General features: G+C 33.5%; 1 protein-coding gene across 1 annotated transcript; it reads right to left on the bottom strand.

Moving 5' to 3' along the window:
* Positions 1-12,849: 12,849 nt before the first annotated feature.
* On the bottom strand, positions 12,850-18,873 carry LOC143052024 (uncharacterized). The gene is made up of 2 exons (XM_076224999.1): positions 18,818-18,873; positions 12,850-14,461 (listed from the first exon to the last, which is right to left on the bottom strand). Exon 2 carries the CDS (start codon positions 14,392-14,394, stop codon positions 12,850-12,852), a length of 1,545 nt encoding a protein of 514 aa, XP_076081114.1. The 5' UTR covers positions 14,395-14,461; positions 18,818-18,873.
* Between the last annotated feature and the right edge of the window lie 965 nt (positions 18,874-19,838).

Raw genomic sequence — 19,838 nt, 5'->3', positions numbered from 1 at the left:
GCTATATATTGACAGTAATGATTAAATTAGGCAAGATATCCTGGTGATAAACATGATAAATATGATAAACATGATAAATGTGATCTACATTGTAAAATAAAAATACGTGATAGTTACTTATCTTAAAGACACATGAGAACATGTACACATACCTGGAAAAAAACACGCTATAAATGTGATATATGTGGGAGAAGATATACCAATATGTATACTGACATTAGTTCTTACCACCTCAACGTGTGACATGTGGTATAAGAGATTATACGGAATCAACAATTCACCATTTCAGAATCTAATGCATTTTGGTTAATATTTTCAAAAGCGTACACCATATACACGTGAGAACACACACTGGTGATATTAAGCGTATGGGTGAACGGTAAAGGGTTTGGTGATGGTTCAAACACATACAAATGAGAACACACACTGGTGACATAAAACATTTGAATTTGATGTGTGCGGTAAAGGGTTTGGTGATAGTTCAAACATATACACATGAGAACACATACTGGTGACATAAAACATTTGAATTTGATGTGTGCGGTAAAGGGTTTGGTGATAGTTCAAACATATACAAATGAGAACACACACTGGTGACATAAAACATTTGAATTTGATGTGTGCGGTAAAGGGTTTGGTGATAGTTCAAACATATACACATGAGAACACATACTGGTGACATAAAACATTTGAATTTGATGTGTGCGGTAAAGGGTTTGGTGATAGTTCAAACATATACAAATGAGAACACACACTGGTGACATAAAACATTTGAATTTGATGTGTGCGGTAAAGATTTTGGTGATAGTTCAACCAGATACACATGAGAACACGCACTGGTGTTAACATTTGAATGTGATATATACGGTAAAGGGTTTGGTGATAGTTCAACCATATTATATTCACATGAGAATACATACTGGTGATATAAAGCATTTGAATGTGATATACATGTATACGGTAAAGGGTGTGGTGATAGTTCAACCATATATACATGAGAACACACACTGGTGTTTACATTATGAATGTGATATATACGGTAAATGGTTTAATTTGGTGATAGTTCTACCATATATACATGAGAACACCCACTGGTGATATAAAGCACTTACATGTGATATATACGGTAAAGGGTGTGGTGATTGTTCAACCATATAGTCATGAGAACACCCACTGGTGATATAAAGCACTTACATGTGATATATACGGTAAAGGGTGTGGTGATAATTCAACCATATAGTCATGAGAACACCCACTGGTGATGTAAAGCACTTGAATGTGATATATACGGTAAAGGGTGTGGTGATAGTTCAACCATATAGTCATGAGAACACCCACTGGTGATATAAAGCACTTGAATGTGATATATACGGTAAAGGGTGTGGTGATAGTTCAACCATATAGTCATGAGAACACCCACTGGTGATATAAAGCACTTGAATGTGATATATACGGTAAAGGGTTTGGTGATAGTTCAACCATATTATATACACATGAGAATACATACTGGCGAAAACCCGTTTGAATGTGATATATGCAGTAGAGGGTTTGGTGATACTTGTACACATGAGAACATACACTGGTAATGTGGCCTGACTAATTATTCTAATCACTGAGTTTGTATTTACACAAGCAGCACAACGGATGTGGTATGTGGGGCAGGATCTGCTATGCTTCCGGAGTAACAGAGATCACAACCGACGGCGGGGTTCGTGTTTCTTGATTTCAGTTTTAAAAGTTGTGTTTGTTAATTGTCCTCCTCATGGGTGATTACTTGACTATTTTTATAGTGACTATTTGATTACCAGAACAAATATTTCTTGATTATTTGATAATCTAGGACTGTATTTTTGACAGTGGCTTCTTAGGGGCTATTTTAACGGCTCAATAGAAATAGCCTATTTTGCTCTATATTGACGACTCCGACAAAATAGCGGTTTGCTATTTTGCCGGACTTATTTCAGATTTTTAATCAGACAATATAAAAATACAATTATTATTTTATTTTATCATATACTTAGCATTAATATGATAGCTTTTGCATATGTGTAATGGGCGGAAGTGCACAAGCCATATCTTCCCACCCGGGCTGATAACCCATATCAAGTGCCTCTCGTGCAAAAAACCCATATCAGTGCCTCTCGTGCAAGTTACTTCCGGTGTTTCCGGTATCGGTTGTTTACTTTTCCATTGTGACGTCAGATGTTTTTTTATGACGACGTCAAAATTTACGGGAACTTTTGTGGGGATACTTGCTAACAAATGCCATTGACAATTATGAATCATTTTATAGTACAATAAACATGGAGAAGTAATGATCGTAAAACTCTTCCAAATGTTCAATGTTTCAAAATGCCTCTATAGGAAATGTTACCATAAATATACAAGGAGTTAATGATGCTGTTGTTGGACAACTATAGTATATTTGATTCATAATTTTAATTTTCTTTATAAAATGTTTGACTGTTTTAGTTATTGCATTAGTTTATTTGCCTTACATAAAACTATTGTCGGAAGTATATGATAAAGCGATTAATACATGGCCTTTTCCATATCAGCCTGGGTATCATCCCTCGACCCATATCAGCACCTCGACTCCGTCTCGGGCTGATATGGGGGTCTCGGGATGATACCCAGGCTGATATGGAAAAGGCCATGTATTAATCTCTATGTAAAGATTTAAGTACAGCTCTTTATAAGAACCAGACAGAGTGCCATATGCATGTGATATAGGGGGGGGGGGGGGGGGGTCCAGATACTGCTCAAAAAATAATTTTTAGTGGTTTGCCATGGTAACGGACACACTATTTTGTGGTTGTTAAGCCTGGTAAAATCTTTCAAAAGTCAGCTAAATCACCACAATTCAAAGCCTGATTATGAATAGAATCATGCATTTTTCATTAATGTTCATATGTTATATTGATACAATTTGGTTTAAGCTTCATTTTAGTGAAGATTGCATGTCAACCAAATTTGTTAATTTTTCGAAAAATTTTGCGAAAAAAAGCATATTTTCAACTAGCTTTTCTGAAATTGGGATTTTTGCGAAATTATCAAATTTTCTCTAGTGTTTTTTTCAGAAAAGAGCAAATGTGTACAGAATAGTTAGCACTGTAGTTACGAAGTTTGGATACTACTTTACCAAATTAAATAGAAAAAATTCGTAGGATTTTCTTTAGTTTTATCACCATAGCAACCGATTTTTTCCTTGGAACCGGAGTTTTTATTTGCAGAATATTGCAGTTCAAGAGCTTAAATGTCCTGAATTGTTTCATAACCGATAAGAAAATACATAAAAGCTAACACATACTTTAAATTACTATCGTCAAGTGTTGTTGACTTCAATTGTTACCACGGAAACATATTATCCAAAGCAACAACTACTCAAACACTGCATAAATAGAAATTTTATGTAAAAAAATACACAGATAGAGGGTGTTCATTTTCAAATTGGAATATGAATTCATTCTTTGCTTCACCCACAGTCTTGTCAGGGTTTTTTCTTCAGATTCTTCAATAAATGTAATATATATATAATGTAACATTGGGGTTGGGGGGGGGGGGGGTGTAAAAAGGGGGAGGGGTATGTTGATTTAAAAAAAACAATAATGGAATCATTTGGTCAAAGCTTATCTAAACTGAAACTGAAGAGTGATGGACGGACGGATAGATGGACAGGCAAATTGAACACATTTTAAGTTGGTGGTGACTTAAAAAATACTAAAAGTCAACTGGTGATTGCTAATATCAGAAGTCCAGTATAATGGAATCCTCTTAATATATACATGTAGCTATTAACATATCATTAATAACTCCTTTGTTGTACTACTATCCAGCAATTGGAATTCAGGATCTCCGAGATAGACAAATAGAATACATCTGCTAAGTTGGAATTGTGCTAATCCCGGTATCTTCTTCTTCTATTATACGAGAAGACCTCATTTTGTGTGTCGCTTCTCTTCTTCCACAATGAATTAATCAACACACCTCTGTGTCCTATAGGTACAATGCATAGTCGCATTTGTCATCCATTTATATGATTATTCAGATTGAGTTATTTTGGGAGAAAAACGAGAAAAAAGGCATCCGGATATTGTCCCGTCATTGGACAAAATTTTATGTCAGACTAGACTTCCGGTTTGCGTTTTTTTGTATACTTTGAACATACATATACTACTTAAGAATAAAGTGTATTTTAATTCTATCTGCTATCATTTTCAAGTTTACTATCCATGGTGGTCACAGACGGTTTATTAAATGGAGGAGGGTCTGTATACTATATCAATTGACCACCATGGATCGATTAGTAAATTTGGAATTGAAAGTAAATACACTTTATTTATATAGATCTATATAGTAATGAATGTTCATATTTTACCGATAAGCCCTCAAATTTTTTCATGTGAACTTTTGATACCTTTTCTGAAATTCTCCAGTCATTAAATCTTTTACAAAATTCATTTATTACAACAACAAAAAAAGATGTGGATGATTGCCATGTTGAGACAACTCTCCACAAGAGACCAAAATAACACAGAAATTAACAACTATAGGTCACCGTACGGCCTTCAACAACGAGCAAAGCCCATACCGCATACTCAGCTTTAAAAGGCCCCGAAATGACGATGTAAAACAATTCAAACGAGAAAACTAGCGGCCATATTTATGTACAAAAAATGAACGAAAAACAAATATGTAACACATAAACAAACAACAACCACTGAATTACAGGTTCCTTACTTAAATGTTCATAACATACTAAATGTATGATCATATTGAAATTGATAGAAAACCAAAAATTGGGAATTTTGGAAATGAAGGAGGAGATATAAAAAAAACCATTTTCCTGTCCCCAAAAACCTATGACTTATGATACATTTGCTGAAATTCTCCAGTCATTCAATATTTTACAAAGTTCTTCCAACAACACTTTACATACTTTAAACTACGCTACTACTACTGAATGCACGCGATTTCGCGGGTCTGTTCTAGTAATAATTATGCTATTACCGACAAAATTATAAAATCAAAATTATCAAGCAGAATAATTGTATTAATTATGAATCATTCCTAACTATGCATCGCTCTACATATATCTCATAAGTTCAAGAATCCGATAACAGTATATCTTGTTTTGTGTGTGTGTGTGTGTGTGTGTTGGGGGAGGGGGGTTCAGCTGAAGCACACTTCTTTTCCTCTGAAATCCCCCTCCTCTCCTTTAAGATAGTAAACATGTAAAAAGGTATTTTTTTTTTAGGTTGAATCATCAAAAAAATTGGTTTGCTATTCTCAACGTTTTTTTAACCTTTATATGAATTACGCCCCTATTTTCTGTATCTGTCTCTTCAACCTTCATAAAAGACTGTGCATTAAGGTGGTACCTAACACTACAGGGAGATAACTCTGTAAAGTCAGCTAAACGTTTTAATTACATTGTGTTGTAAAAGGAACATTAAGCTTCTCAATGATAAACATGGGTGTTTGTCAAACTGCTATATAACCAGTGTAATTTTTCTGACAAAACGGTTGGTTAAAACCTTTTGAAATTTTTATATTTTCGTTAAAGGGTAAAAGTAAATATTTTGACAAAATTTTATGAAAATTAAACGGGCCAAATTAATTTTAGTGAAAGTGTTGGGTACCACCTTAATCCCGAGATTTGGAATGAAACCACTAAGCTGAGAATATCTGCATAAATACAGTAATAATTTGAAGACAAATTCCAAACATGGTCTCATTCAATGAACATTCGGCAATCCTCGGTAGAATCCGCTACTCTCCTTCTATATATATGAGGGTACGGAATCGGCCGAGTTGAGACGAATGATTCAATGAACTGCAACGCTAGAAACAGCGCAGTACACACCAATCTTATTTATCTTTGTAATTATCAAGGCTTTCTTGTCCCAACAAGTTGTAATCATTCATGAATACAAGAATTTAGTGTCCCATGTGAAATAAAAGAATAACATGTCCCGCGCATTGCACACATTTGATCGATTCAAGGTACAAGGGCAAAAACTAAAATAAACAATTTATGGGCGCGTTGCAATTTGGGGGTTGGGGGGGGGGATGGATATTATAGTAGATTTAATCCATCAATCCATGTCCGTCAGTACATTAGTCGTCAAAAAGTTGGTTTCCATTTTTTATACGACCGCAGGAATTGAAAATTTTTTGGTCGTATATTGGTATCACGTTGGCGTCGTCGTCGTCCGAATACTTTTAGTTTTCGCACGCTAACTTTATAGTAAAAGTGAATAGAAATCTATGAAATTTTAACACAAGGTTTATGACCACAAAAGGAAGGTTGAGATTGATTTTGGGAGTTTTGGTTCTAATAGTTTAGGAATTAGGGGCCAAAAAAGGGCCCAAATAAGCATTATTCTTGGTTTTCGCACAATAACTTTAGTATAAGTAAATAGAAATCAATGAAATTTAAACACAAGGTTTATGACCACAAAAGGAAGGTTTGGATTGATTTTGGGAGTTGAGGTCCGAACAGTTTAGGAATGAGGGGCCAAAAAGGGGCCCAAATAAGCAATATTCTTGGTTTTCGCACCATAATTTTAGTAAAAGTAAATAGAAATCTATGAAATTTAAATACAAGGTTTATGACCATAAAAGGAAGGTTGGGTTTGATTTTGGGAGTTTTGGTCCCAACAGTTTAGGAATAAGGGGCCCAAAGGGTCCAAATTAAAAAATGGTTTGATTTCATCAAAAATAGAATAATTGGGGTTCTTTGATATGCCGAATCTAACTGTGTATGTAGATTCTTAATTTTTGGTCCCATTTTCAAATTGGTCTACATTAAGGTCCAAAGGGACCAAAATTAAATTTATAGTTTGATTTAAACAAAAATTGAATTCTTGGGGTTCTTTGTTATGCTGAATCTAAAAATGTACTTAGATTTTTGATTATTGGCCCAGTTTTCAAGTTGGTCCAAATCGGGGTCAAAAATTAAACTTTGTTTGACTTCATCAAAAATTGAATAATTGGGGTTCTTTGATATGCCAAATCAACTGTGTATGTAGATTCCTAATTTTTGGTCCCGTTTTACAATTGGTCTACAGTAGAGTCCAAAGGGTCCAAAATTAAACTAAGTTTGATTTTAACAAAAATTAAATTCTTGGGCTTTTTTGATATGCTGAATCTAAACATGTACTTAGATTTTTGATTATGGGCCCAGTTTTCAAGTTGGTTCAAATCAGGATCAAAAATTATTATATTAAGTATTGTGCAATAGCAAGAAATTTTCAATTGCACAGTATTCGGCAATAGCAAGAAATCTTCAATTGCACAGTATTGTGCAATAGCAAGAAATTTTCAATTGCACAGTATTGCGCAATAGCAAGAAATCTTCAATTGCACAGTATTGTGCAATAGCAAATATTTTCAATTGCACAGTATTGTGCAACAGCAAGAAATTTTCAATTGGAGTTATCTTTCTTTGTCCAAAATAGTAGTTGAATCCAATTAAATCATTGTTTTATACAATATACAATGTATATTCACTTTTAATTGATAAATTAAAACAATCTTTACCATTCAGTGATAACAAGCACTTTATTTAACAATTTAATATTTTATGATGTATTTAAATGAGTAGTTATTGTTGCTAACTCCTTTAGAAATTTGAATTGAGATCAGTTTTGGAAAAAGGGAAAGGGGGATGTGAAAAAAAATGAGGGGGGGGGGGGAGTTAAATTTTTCTCATTTCAGATTTCATAAATAAAAAGAAAATTTCTTCAAACATTTTTTTAAGAGGATTAATATTCAACAGCATAGTGAATTGCTCAAAGGCAAAAAAAATATTTTAAGTTCATTAGACCACATACATTCTGTGTAAGAAACCTATGCTGTGTCAACTATTTAATCACAATCCAAATTTAGAGCTGAATCCAGCTTGAATTTTGTGTCCATACTTGCCCCAGCCGTTCAGGGTTCAACCTCTGCGGTCGCATAAAGCTGCGCTCTGCGGAGCATCTGGTTAATTTTAGTTTGCCTCAACCAAATCTTATGAAACATGTATACATAATGCTTATTACCACAAAATAGAGAAGATCAAGTTTGAATTTTGTTGGTGTCACTGTCAACTGTATAAATTGCCTTAAATGGCCTGGTTAACTAAACAAATTTCTAAAAGTGACCATTTGATCTGAGAACCTTTCTGGAGCCCTTTTTCTGTCATACATACAATATTATATTTTTAGACTTTCATGTAGATTTGTTTTGGTATCTTTTCTGTTAATTTAAAAAAGAAGATGTGGTATAATTGTTAATGAGAAAGTTTTTACTCTCTACAAGAGACCAACATGACACAGAAATTAACAACTATATGTTAACATAATACGTCCTTCAACAATGAGCAAAGCCCATGCTGCATAGTCAGCTGTGAAAGGTCCCGAAATGACAATGTAAAACAATTCAAACAAGAAAACCTAACGGCCGAACTTTGGTGTTGGGTTTATATCTATTAACATATACACCCCCCCCCTTTTAGTTTTTCATGAATTTGTGATATGACATTGAGAAGTTCTTGAAATTTATTCTTTGAAAAAGCGACGGACGTAACATGCGCTCATGGTGCAGCTGTTTATTTCTATTTTATGGAATTACACCACTTTCAAAGTCTAGGATCAGCCCTTAAGGTATGAGTACATTTGAACTGTGCAGTATATCTGAGGTAGTTAATGTACACCTAAGCATTGCATTATCCTGATTGTAGCACAGTAATAACAAAGAGATTTTGCCTTTGTTATGTGTGAAGTGTTCTTAAAAGACCATGTCTTTATATTTTTCTTTTGGTCTGTCAATCCATCGGTCTGTATTTGTCACTTCAGCTTCAGTTTGGAAATGCTTAAACCAAATGTTCAGTGGAGGATCCAGCCATTTTAAAAAGGGGGGTTCTCAACCCAGAGTAAAGGGGGGGGTCCAACTATATGCTCCATCCCCCCCTGGATCCGCCACTGATGTTTCTATTGACGGTTTGTAAGCTTATATTTTTAAGGGAGCTACCATTTGATTTTTATGGGGGGGGGGGGGGGCTAGGATGAAAAATTTTGTCCTGCATTTTTTTTTAGCTGTAATCTCTGTCCTGCCTTTTTATTTTTCACTCTGTTTGGTCCTGCTTTTTTTTTTTTTTTAGTTTATCCTGACTTTTTTTTACCTAAATTGTCGTCCTGGCTTTTTTTTTTGGCAATAGTCTCATCCTGCCTTTTTTTTTTACTCAAAACCCCTGTCCTGCCTATTTTTTTCAAATTTCATCCTAGCCCCCCCATAAAAATCAAATGGTAGCTCCCTAAGTGAGATTTCAAGTTTGGTCTCTTGCTGTTTGAAATTTGTGAGAGTTATTGCGCTAGGAAAATTAGAAATTTGCCAAAATTTCTTATTTTTTCCCCATTTGTAAATGACATTATATTGTCAGAGCAACACTTTCAAATATTATATGGACCTTGACAAAAGCTAGAATGTGCTATTGCAATTCACACGAAGTCCATCATCTGTTAGTAACATTTCATGAATAATTATAGATTACCAAATTGAAACCAAATGTTGTAGGAAAAAGTAAAATAACAAATATACGGAACACTAAGGATAATTCTAAACAGAAAGTCTCTAAGCAAATGACAAAATCAAAAGCTCAAACACATCAAACGAATGGATAAAACTGTCATTTATTACTGACTTGGTACAGGCATTTTCTTATATAGACAATGGTTATATTAATCCTGGTTTTATAGCTAAAACTCTCAATTTTCCTTGTAAGGATTTATGAATGATTCAAACAGAAACTACCCAACCTCCACTCCTCCACCAAAATGCCACAGTGTATATATTCAAATTTGTTAAGTCTTCTCAAGGAGGAAAGATAGGACTAAGAGTTAAACAGATTAAAGCATGCAGTTATATTCCCATTAGAAACATGAAAAATGTTAACATACATTTTTGTATTTATATGTATTTTTAACATAAATTTTATTATATATCTTTTGTTTTGATGATGTTATGGGTGATATTTGTTACCATGACAACTATTGTAATAATACTTAACCGTTGTAGTATATATTTAGAATATATATATGCTTCTATGTATTTTCATAAAGGTTGGGGAAACAATTGGGACATTGAATTCCCTATACTGCAGAATTCAACAAATAATAACGATGTTTCCAAGGGGAAAATACGTTAATATGGTGATAAAATTCCAGAGAGCCCCACGCAATATTCTATTTATTTTGGTCAATTAGTATTCAAACTGTGTTACTACAATGCTAGCTATGCTTAACTTATTTGCACTTTTCAATGAAAAAAAAAAACACATGAGAAAATTTGATAATTTCACAAAACTCCATGATTCTGAAAAAATGAAAATACAGTGAAACCTGACTAAACCGAACCCTTTCGGGACTTGAGATTTCGTTCGGTTTTGGCAGGTATTCGGTTTCACCAGGTTCACAATGCATAACATGTAATATGATTGGTCTTCAGAACAAGTTTGGATTAGACAGGTTTCCGGATTATTCAGGGTTCGGTTTAATCAGGTTTCACTGTACATGTATGTGGTTTTTTTGTATATTTTTTGTACAATGTATATATATTTTATAACAAAAAAACTAAAAGTCGGGTTGAACTGCAATTTGAAGGAGGTATACGGAAGCGTATTAGGGACATAGGAAAAATAAAATTGGCATTGAACTTTTTTTTCAAAGACGATATTTTGACATTTCAAATCTCGAAATTTTGACTTAAACTTGAAATTCTGACTTTCAAAAATCTTGAAATTTCGACTTTTTTGATACTCAAAATTTCTACTCATTTTTAACTCAAAATGTCGACTCTTTTAAAACTCAAATTTCGACTTCTTTAAAACTCGAAATTTTGACTTATTTTAAACTCAAAATTTCGACTTTTTTTAAACTCAAAATTTCGACTTTTTTAAACTCGATATTTCGACTTTGAACTCAAAATTTCATCTTTTAAAATCTCGAAATTTTTATTTTAAAGTTAAAATTTTGACTATTGAAATCTCGAAATTTTTATTTTAAAGTTAAAATTTTTACTATTGAAATCTCGAAATTTTGACTTTTCTGACTACTTTTAAAACTTTGATGTTAGTATTCAAACACAGTTATTACAATTTTAGAAAGAGTAGACATGGACGCAAATTATCAAAGCGTTATTCACACAGTTTGGCAATTTACATTCAGAAATTGATTTTGTTCTTAAATTAAGATATGGAGTAACATTTAAAATTGAAGAGTTTCATTCGGAAAGAACATGCATGTTGACAGAAAAAAAAAATGTTTTCCCATATTCCATGTTTTAGTTTAAACGACACTGTCATATGATCGTCAGATCTGATGACATTTACCATCACAGTTTCAAAGGCCTGTTTGGTTTCCCAATATCAAGTCACTGACTTTGCCTTGTTTAAACAATGGTAAATCAAGTAGCCAAAAAATGCAAAAAAAAAAAAAACTCCGAGTCGCTCTCTGTCTAATGTGTGGACTGTTCCGACACATCTGAGAGTACTAGCAGTTAGGGGTCATCCATAATTGTCAACCATTTTCCAAAGTGTACAAAACGTACACTTGGGGGGAGGGGGTTAAAAAATCAACATTTTTACCGTACGCTTTTTTTTTTTATTTCCAGAATTTATTTCGTTTCTGTAGGGAAGGTCGATGTATAAAATCGAGAATTGGCTTGGGTGTATTTCTCTTCTTATTTCTTCTTTGTTATTTTCACTTGATGATATTTATTTCGATATCATAACTCCTCAATCCGGATTGAACGATTAAAAGATCAAATCATATGAAAACTAAATCTTTCAAAAATGTAAACTTGTAAAAAAAATTAAACAAAAAGTTTGCAAGCATTTCTCAGTACCCCCGATTGTCAATTTCACCTGCTTTATTATAGATCGTTATCGTTTCACTCTGTTTAATAAACAAAACTGATGGAAACACTAAATTCTTTGAATGTTTTGATTTTGACCAGACGGCATTTTGTGAAAAGATTTTAAACTGGTCCTTCGATTAATTTCCTTGAAATGTATTCCTAAACAGTAAACCGGAAGTAAACTTATTTTTCTTAGTATAAGCCTCCTTTAATTACGAGCCCCTCAATATGAAGTTTAACATTAACCTTAAAAATTATCCAATATATGTACACGTTACAGTATATATACATAAACTATAATAGTGCCAAGAATGGCATATTTACAGGGACCTTTTAAATAGAAATACAGGCGGGAAATTTAAAAACTTAAAATGTTTTAAAACATTACACTTTTATTGATTGCTGTCTTGAGCTCTGATTCCATCAACAACTGTCAGTCCATACTTTACCAATGCAATATAACAATGCATTTCCCTTTCTTTGATTCTTAGCATAGTTTATGTGCCCCTTTGTTAATCTTTTGCATGCTCTAGGTGCCCTTTTTCATTGGAGTTCCCACTGTGTGATAGGGGAAACACTTATCTTTGAACTCTTTATTCTAACAAAACACAAGCATCACAGATAGATGTCATCAAATAAAACAGTCAGATATGTTTTAGTTTATTTTCAAAGCAAATTTCTATATTAAACTAAAATATAATAAACAGGATCTTCTTTTTATTAAGAATGATTGATTCCTCTCTTGAAATCTGAAAATGGTTGATGTACACTTTTTGAGGGAGGGTGGGGGTCTGAAAAAGTGTACGTTTTGTACACTTTGGAAAATGGTTGACAATTATGGATGACCCCTTACTGATAGCTAATTCGAAGCCACTTACAACTAATAAAAAAAAATCAGGCATACCTTTACCACATATATAACATTGAATATAAAAAAGAAGATGTGGTTTAAGATGGTTTATCCCCATTGTGTGATCTCACGTGTATCTGCATAGTATTTCTCTGAATAAACCTTTTACCACATATCTGACTTTCATACAGTTTATCGGCAGAGTGTGTTCTCGTGTGTGTCTTTAAGTTTGAATTGTCAGCAAAACTTTTTCCACATACATCACATTTATAGGTTTTATCACCAGTGTGTGTTCTTATGTGTGTCTGTAAGGTTAAACTTCGAGTAAACCCTTTACCACATATATCGCATTTATACGGTTTATTACCAGTGTGTGTTCGTATGTGGCTCTTTAAGTTTGAATTGTCAGAAAAACTTTTTCCACATACATCACATTTATAGGGTTTATCACCAGTGTGTGTTCTTATGTGTGTCTGTAAGGTTAAACTTCGAGCAAACCCTTTACCACATATATCGCATTTATACGGTTTATTACCAGTGTGTGTTCGTATGTGGCTCTTTAAGTTTGAACTGTCAGCAAAACTTTTTCCGCATTCATCACATTTATAAGGTTTATCACCAGTGTGTGTTTTCACGTGTGTCTGTAAGGTTCCGCTTTGAGCAAAACCTTTACTACATATATCGCATCTATACGGTTTATCACCAGTGTGTGTTCTCATGTGCGTCTTTAAAGTTGATCTCGTAGGAAAATGTTTCCCGCATACATCACATAGATGAGGTTTATCACCAGTGTGTGTTCTAATGTGTGCCTGTAATGTTAAACTTTGAGCAAACTCTTTGCAACACATATCGCATTTATACGGTTTATCGCCAGCGTGTGTTCTCATGTGTGTCTTCAAGTTTGAATTGGTAGCAAAACCTTTCCCGCATGCATCACATTTATAAGGTTTATCACCAGTGTGTGTTTTCATGTGTGTCCGTAAGGTTATACTTTGAGAAAACGCTCTACAACATGTATCGCATTTATACGGTTTATCACCAGTGTGTGTTCTCATGTGCGTCTTTAAAGTTGAACTCTGGGGAAATCTTTTATCGCATACATCACATTTATAAGGTTTATCACCAGTGTGTGTTCTTATGTGGGTCTTAAAGTTTGAATTGTCAGCAAAACTTCTTTCGCATACATCGCATTTATATGGTTTATCGCCAGTATGTATTCTTATATGGCTCGTTAAGCTCGAACTTTTAGCAAAACTTCTTCCGCATATTCTACATTCATATGGTTTATCGCCAGTGTGTATTCTTATGTGCCGCTTTAAGCATGAACTTTCAAAGAAACTTCTTCCGCATACATCACATGTATATGGTTTATCGCCAATGTGTACTTTTATGTGCCGCTTTATGCATGAACTTTCAGCAAAACTTCTTCCGCATACCCCACATTTAAATGATGTATCGCCAGTGTGTATTCTTATGTGCCGCTTTAAGCATGAACTTTCAGCAAAACGTTTTCCGCATACCCCACATTTAAATGGTGTATCGCCAGTGTGTGTACTTATATGTCTTCCTAATGCCGAACTGTGAGCAAACCATTTACCACACATATTACATGTATTGTGTGTATTTCCAGTGTGTGTTCTCATCGTGATTTGTCAGTTCAATGGTTTCTGTGCCTTCTTTTCGGCTTTTTCTTTGACTATAGTGAGGAATCTAAATAATAGAAGTAAACTTTTATAGAAAACAAATTTCAATATTCGGACATATGAATTAATGTTGTAAGCTGTTAAAAAAAGAGTTGATTATATTCATAGACCTTTTTGTTAATTCATTTTTTTTTGGGGGGGGACAGATTTTCCTTTTGCCCTTTCTAACAATGTAAATATGTCCCCAACTCGTTTTCTATGCATTCTGAGACTTAAGGTGGTACCCAACACTTTCACTAAAATTGATTTGTTTTCATAAAATTTGAACCAAGTATTTGCGTTAACAAAAATATAAAAAAATCATAAATTTTGAACCAACCGTTTTATTAGAAAAATATATAGCAGTTTGACAAACACACATTTTGATCATGGAAGAAGCTTAATACTCCTTTAACTCCACAACGTAATTAAAACGTTTAGCTGACTTTATAGAGTTATCTCCCTGTAGTGTTAGGTACCACCTTAAAATAAACTTTGAATCTGAATCTGCACGCCGTTTCCTGATGGTTTTTTTTTTTTTTTTAAAGAAGGCTAATATGTGTGCTCTCAAAATATATCTTTTAAAGGTTGCTGAAAAACGTTGCTCTCAAAATTGAGAAAATTCATTTTGGAAAATATTTTTAAAATCAAAATAGAAAAAAATAAAATTCATTTTGAAAAAGATCTTTTACATTGAAGGATTAAACTTGCATTACGTTAATTGTGTCCAGACCCATTAACAGGAAATAAAGAAATATGGAGTAACGTGCACGGGACCTAATTTAGCACAAAGTCAATGCATAGAAAAATACAACTGATAAATGGTAAAAGTTTTTATGTTCTTCATCTTGATAGTTGCTAGAGGGTCTTCAACAATACAATAATCATTAATACCATAAAACAAGGTCAAGATGGTCCTAAGTGTCGACTTAAGCCGTATTAGTACTTGAAGTATAATACTGCACTGTCACTTTATTTAAATCATGAAAAAATCACAAAAGTCTTTAAACAATTCAAGAAAAAAAGAGACTGACAGATCCGATTTTAATGATTATGAGAATTAGGATTTATGTTTTATTCCATAAATCGGTCTGCATGTCCTCGTAAAACCTAACTTGAATGTCTTAAATAACAATGAATCTATATTTGGTTTGAGACCATAATATTGTCGAAAAAACAGCTATAAATGAATTGTGTTTTAGTGTAATATATAAAAAAGAAGATGTGGTATGATTGCAAATGAGACATCTATCCACAAAAGACTAAGACTGAGTTCGGGGAACGCTTAGAATGCACGATTTTGCGTTTTTTTGTCTCAGAGCTTTTGGGGGCCTTGAGCGGCCCCCAGAGCCCGCGCAATTTTTTTTCGCCTCGCTGCGCTCGGTGAATTAAATTTGCCTCACTATTAAAACAGACTAGTTACGGTCCTGGCAGCGTGGAAACTACGACAAAAATGGTTTGTTTGAAAGAAGAATAATTTTCTTTGAACCTAGTTATTTTATCGCGCATACTTCTTTATGTTCCAAGTGTAACCAGTTTCTGAAAATTATTCAGAAAATATGGTTCTGGTAGCTTGTAAAAATAAATTGTAAACAGTGTTATTGTATTAGCGCTTAGCACAAATTTACCATTTTAGAATGATTGGAAGATTGCCAAACCGGAAAGGGGAAATGAAAAGAAAATTACAAACACCATTCAGATCCTGTAACCATGGTAACATATTTGTCATTACCTCCGAGTAAAAATAACGTTTATATTATACATTCAGTAACGTCATCCCTAATCTGGTAAATTCTTTGCATATTAATCAATTTTAGGAGCAGTTAATCTTTTTTTTTCAAATATGTTGGATTTGAGTTGTCAATGAGGCATTCATATTTTCCAGCCTGTGAGATATTCTCCCACATGCAATAACACACACTCGGTATTCTTGATTTGTTTGTGATATATTTCGCAAGAAAAAAAAAACATTTTCATAACATTTATAATATTTATGTTTTTTCAAAAATTATTTTCATGAATATTTATTGATGTAGATATATAGCAAGCCATACTGGCAACAATACACCAGAATGCCATCACGGTCAATCGATGTTAAAAATCAGTCAAAAAAGCTTAACTGATGATCAGATTGATATAAACAGAAATTCATGTAACAAAAACACGGGCTTGGACGTAACCGGGTACTTGAACATCCGAATAACACACATATATTATACATGTACAAAAAATACAGATCCTAGACTGACGGGATACTCTCAGTTACTGACAGTTAGTTCAAAGCCACTCACAACTAATAAAAAAAAATCATGCACTTAAGATTATATAATATCAATAATTACACCTTATATAAGAAAGTCAGATTTTGATTGGTTGATAGCCAGTCTATTTTTCACATATTCTAATATTTGTTCTTCATTTTGAAAGAATTTCCGTTTTTCTACTGCCAGTTAATTTGCCATTTTGGATATTCCTTCTTTGGATATACCCTCTTCAGCAGCTTCCCGCTGAAACTGTGAAGGGCGCATATACTTGTTTTGAATGTATATTACTAGTTATTTGAAATCTTATTCTTAAGAACGTCCGTGTAGTATTGTTCGTAAATTAATATATTTGTTAAAGACGACATCAATAATTACATTTTTTAATTATTTGGCGTTCCATAGACACAATTCTTCAATATTAACCAACTTTCCTACTTAATATCCCAGGATAACCCAGGATAAATGGGGGGGGGGGGGGGGGGGGGGGGGGGGGGGGTGTCCAACTAAATGTCCCCATTAAAATGCATCGAACGTCTAAAAAGGGGGTGGACCAACTCCCTTTTCCTCTTTGATCTGCCTCTGTCAAGGAACATGCAGTAAGTTTGATACGATATTTTAAAGAAACAGCTAAAAGTATCAGCAAGCACAGGCACTTGGCTCAGAAATTTGTTTTTCTATCTTAATATTAATAAAGGTATACAAGGCCGTAGCGCATGTCCATTTAAAGTGAGGCAAATCGCAGAGCGAAGCGAGGCGAAAAATTTTTGAGCCTTTTTTTTAGGGGGTTCGGGTGACTGAAACAGGAGAAGCTTATTTTAGCATTACTATTTATAATAAAAAAAAAAAAAAAAAAAAAGATATAACAGAAATGCATTTTTTTTTATTAGCTAGCCTAGCAAGTAACAAAACAAGTTTCGATATTAAAGTTAATCTCTGTTGGTCAACAAAAACTTTCGATTCTCCTGTGACCTGTACTATCGAAAAGCTTCAACACACGTTCTTATGTATATATATATATATATTTATGTCCAACAGCAAGTTATAAGCTTCTAAAAGACGAGAACATGTTATAAGCATCAATTAGGATATATTTATTATACATAATCATTAACCTTAAGAATATGTACAGAGAAGGCTAGACCAACATTGTTACTTAACCGGATTTTTGACGTTCTAATGTCACAAGTGATCACAAGTTATCTGTAAACATTCCGCTGGAAGACATGTCAACCTACCTGGACACATTATTCTACCAATTTTTAAGTCATTGGTTTGACCTATCGGGTTTCGAACCCACGACCTACCGCACTAGAATCAATGGAGCACGCTAGCATACAATCAGACAATGCTGATCATAATCAAAAAAAGAAACACGATTTTTTTTTTTAAACAATACCAAAAATATATTTCATACTTTTATTAAAGATAAATAAAAATCATGAATTGTCTTATACATTAAAGACTTCCATAGAAAAGACGCTTCATGATTTTGTTTAAATTAATTATAAATAATTATTATATTTGTGGTCAATGAATTATTTTATCGATTAGCATTTGTTGTTCAGTGAGTTGATAGTGTAAACATTGGTATAAACTATAGCGTTATCGATTAAAAAAACAAACAAGGAAAGTAATAAGCCAGCTGCATACTTATAGGGGGTGTTTATACTCATGAGTTACCTTTTTCATCTTTTTTTCTCTTTAAAGAACCCGTCTTCAACCAGTGTTGTAACGACATTAAGATTTGTTTCAATCTTTTTATTTTTATTTGTATTCGGAACACTTATTTTTTTACCGTCACCGCTATGGTAAAAGCTGCAATCACTGCCGCAGAGTGGACACACTGTATGTAGTGTGCCGGTAGATAATTTGAAACTCGAAACTCGCATATTGCATGATAATGTAAAATACATAATAAAAAAAAAATGACACTTCTAAAGTTTGGTCGTCGTTTCAAAAGTGAGGCATTTGCCTCATTTGCCTCCATTACGCTACGGCCCTGGTATATCAAAAAACATTCTGAGACAAGTGCCTGTGATTCAGTTCTAAAAAAAATCCGACAAGAAATATATTCATTATACATAAATGTATGATCAGTGTTTACTACACTACAAGTTTACCTTTTCTTAAATCAAATACAACTATCGGTATTGATGTCGGTCGTCGTGTAAACACGTGTAGATGTATAAATTAACAATGTTGAACAGTATAGGGTAAAACGACAACTCGTACCTTCACCAAATCGTACCCAATTATGTGTTTGCGTTATTGTGTTCATAAACGAGGCCCCTCATGGGGGGGTCCTAGTAATCACATAATCACCATTTTTTTGCCAATATAATCACATAATCATTAAATATTTGCTTATCTTTAGTAATCAAATAATCATAAACTAAAAATACAGTCCTAGGTAATCAAATAATCATGAAATATTTGGCTTAATAATCAAATAATCATTAAAAAAACGGCCAAGTAATCACATAATCAAAAACCCCATGAGGGCTCTCATAAACCAACTTTCATATATTAGGTTATCTTGAAACGTTTAGTTGTTATTTTTTATTTTGAAATTTATCTACTGAAAGGATAAATTAATGGGTTTATTTTAACTTTTTTATTCCAAACCTGCATACAAACGATATATATTACCATTTATTGAATATTAATGATAATTAGAATATTGGCGATGTATATTTTTTACTGATTTTTTCGTTGGACATGTGATCTTGTCATAATTGTTCTTGTATTGATAATGGATACCGCTTTCATCCTTTTGAAACCAACAATCCAGCACATAATTAAACAAATCCAAATGTTTTAATTAGGGGGGAAAGGGGGGCTTCCTATCGGCGGAGGACATTTTAGCGCATGGCTTGGACATTTTAACGGGGGGGGGGGAGCAGTCGTTTTAGCGCTAAAGTGGAACCAGTGTTTCAAACCAGCCAGATTTTTAACCCATTTTTGCGAAAAATCAAAATTATCCATGCCCATTTTAGCGAAATATTTTTAATCCATTATAATATAGGGTTATTGCATGAATATTGGGGAATATTGTGCTGAGTACGAGCTTGCGAGTAAAATATATATTCTACGAGGGACAATATCCCCCAATATTCATGCAAAAAAATTCTAACTTGACTA

This window comes from Mytilus galloprovincialis, chromosome 11, assembly GCF_965363235.1.
Source record: "Mytilus galloprovincialis chromosome 11, xbMytGall1.hap1.1, whole genome shotgun sequence".
NCBI lineage: Eukaryota > Metazoa > Mollusca > Bivalvia > Mytilida > Mytilidae > Mytilus > Mytilus galloprovincialis.
This window is presented reverse-complemented; position numbering and strand designations above follow the sequence as displayed.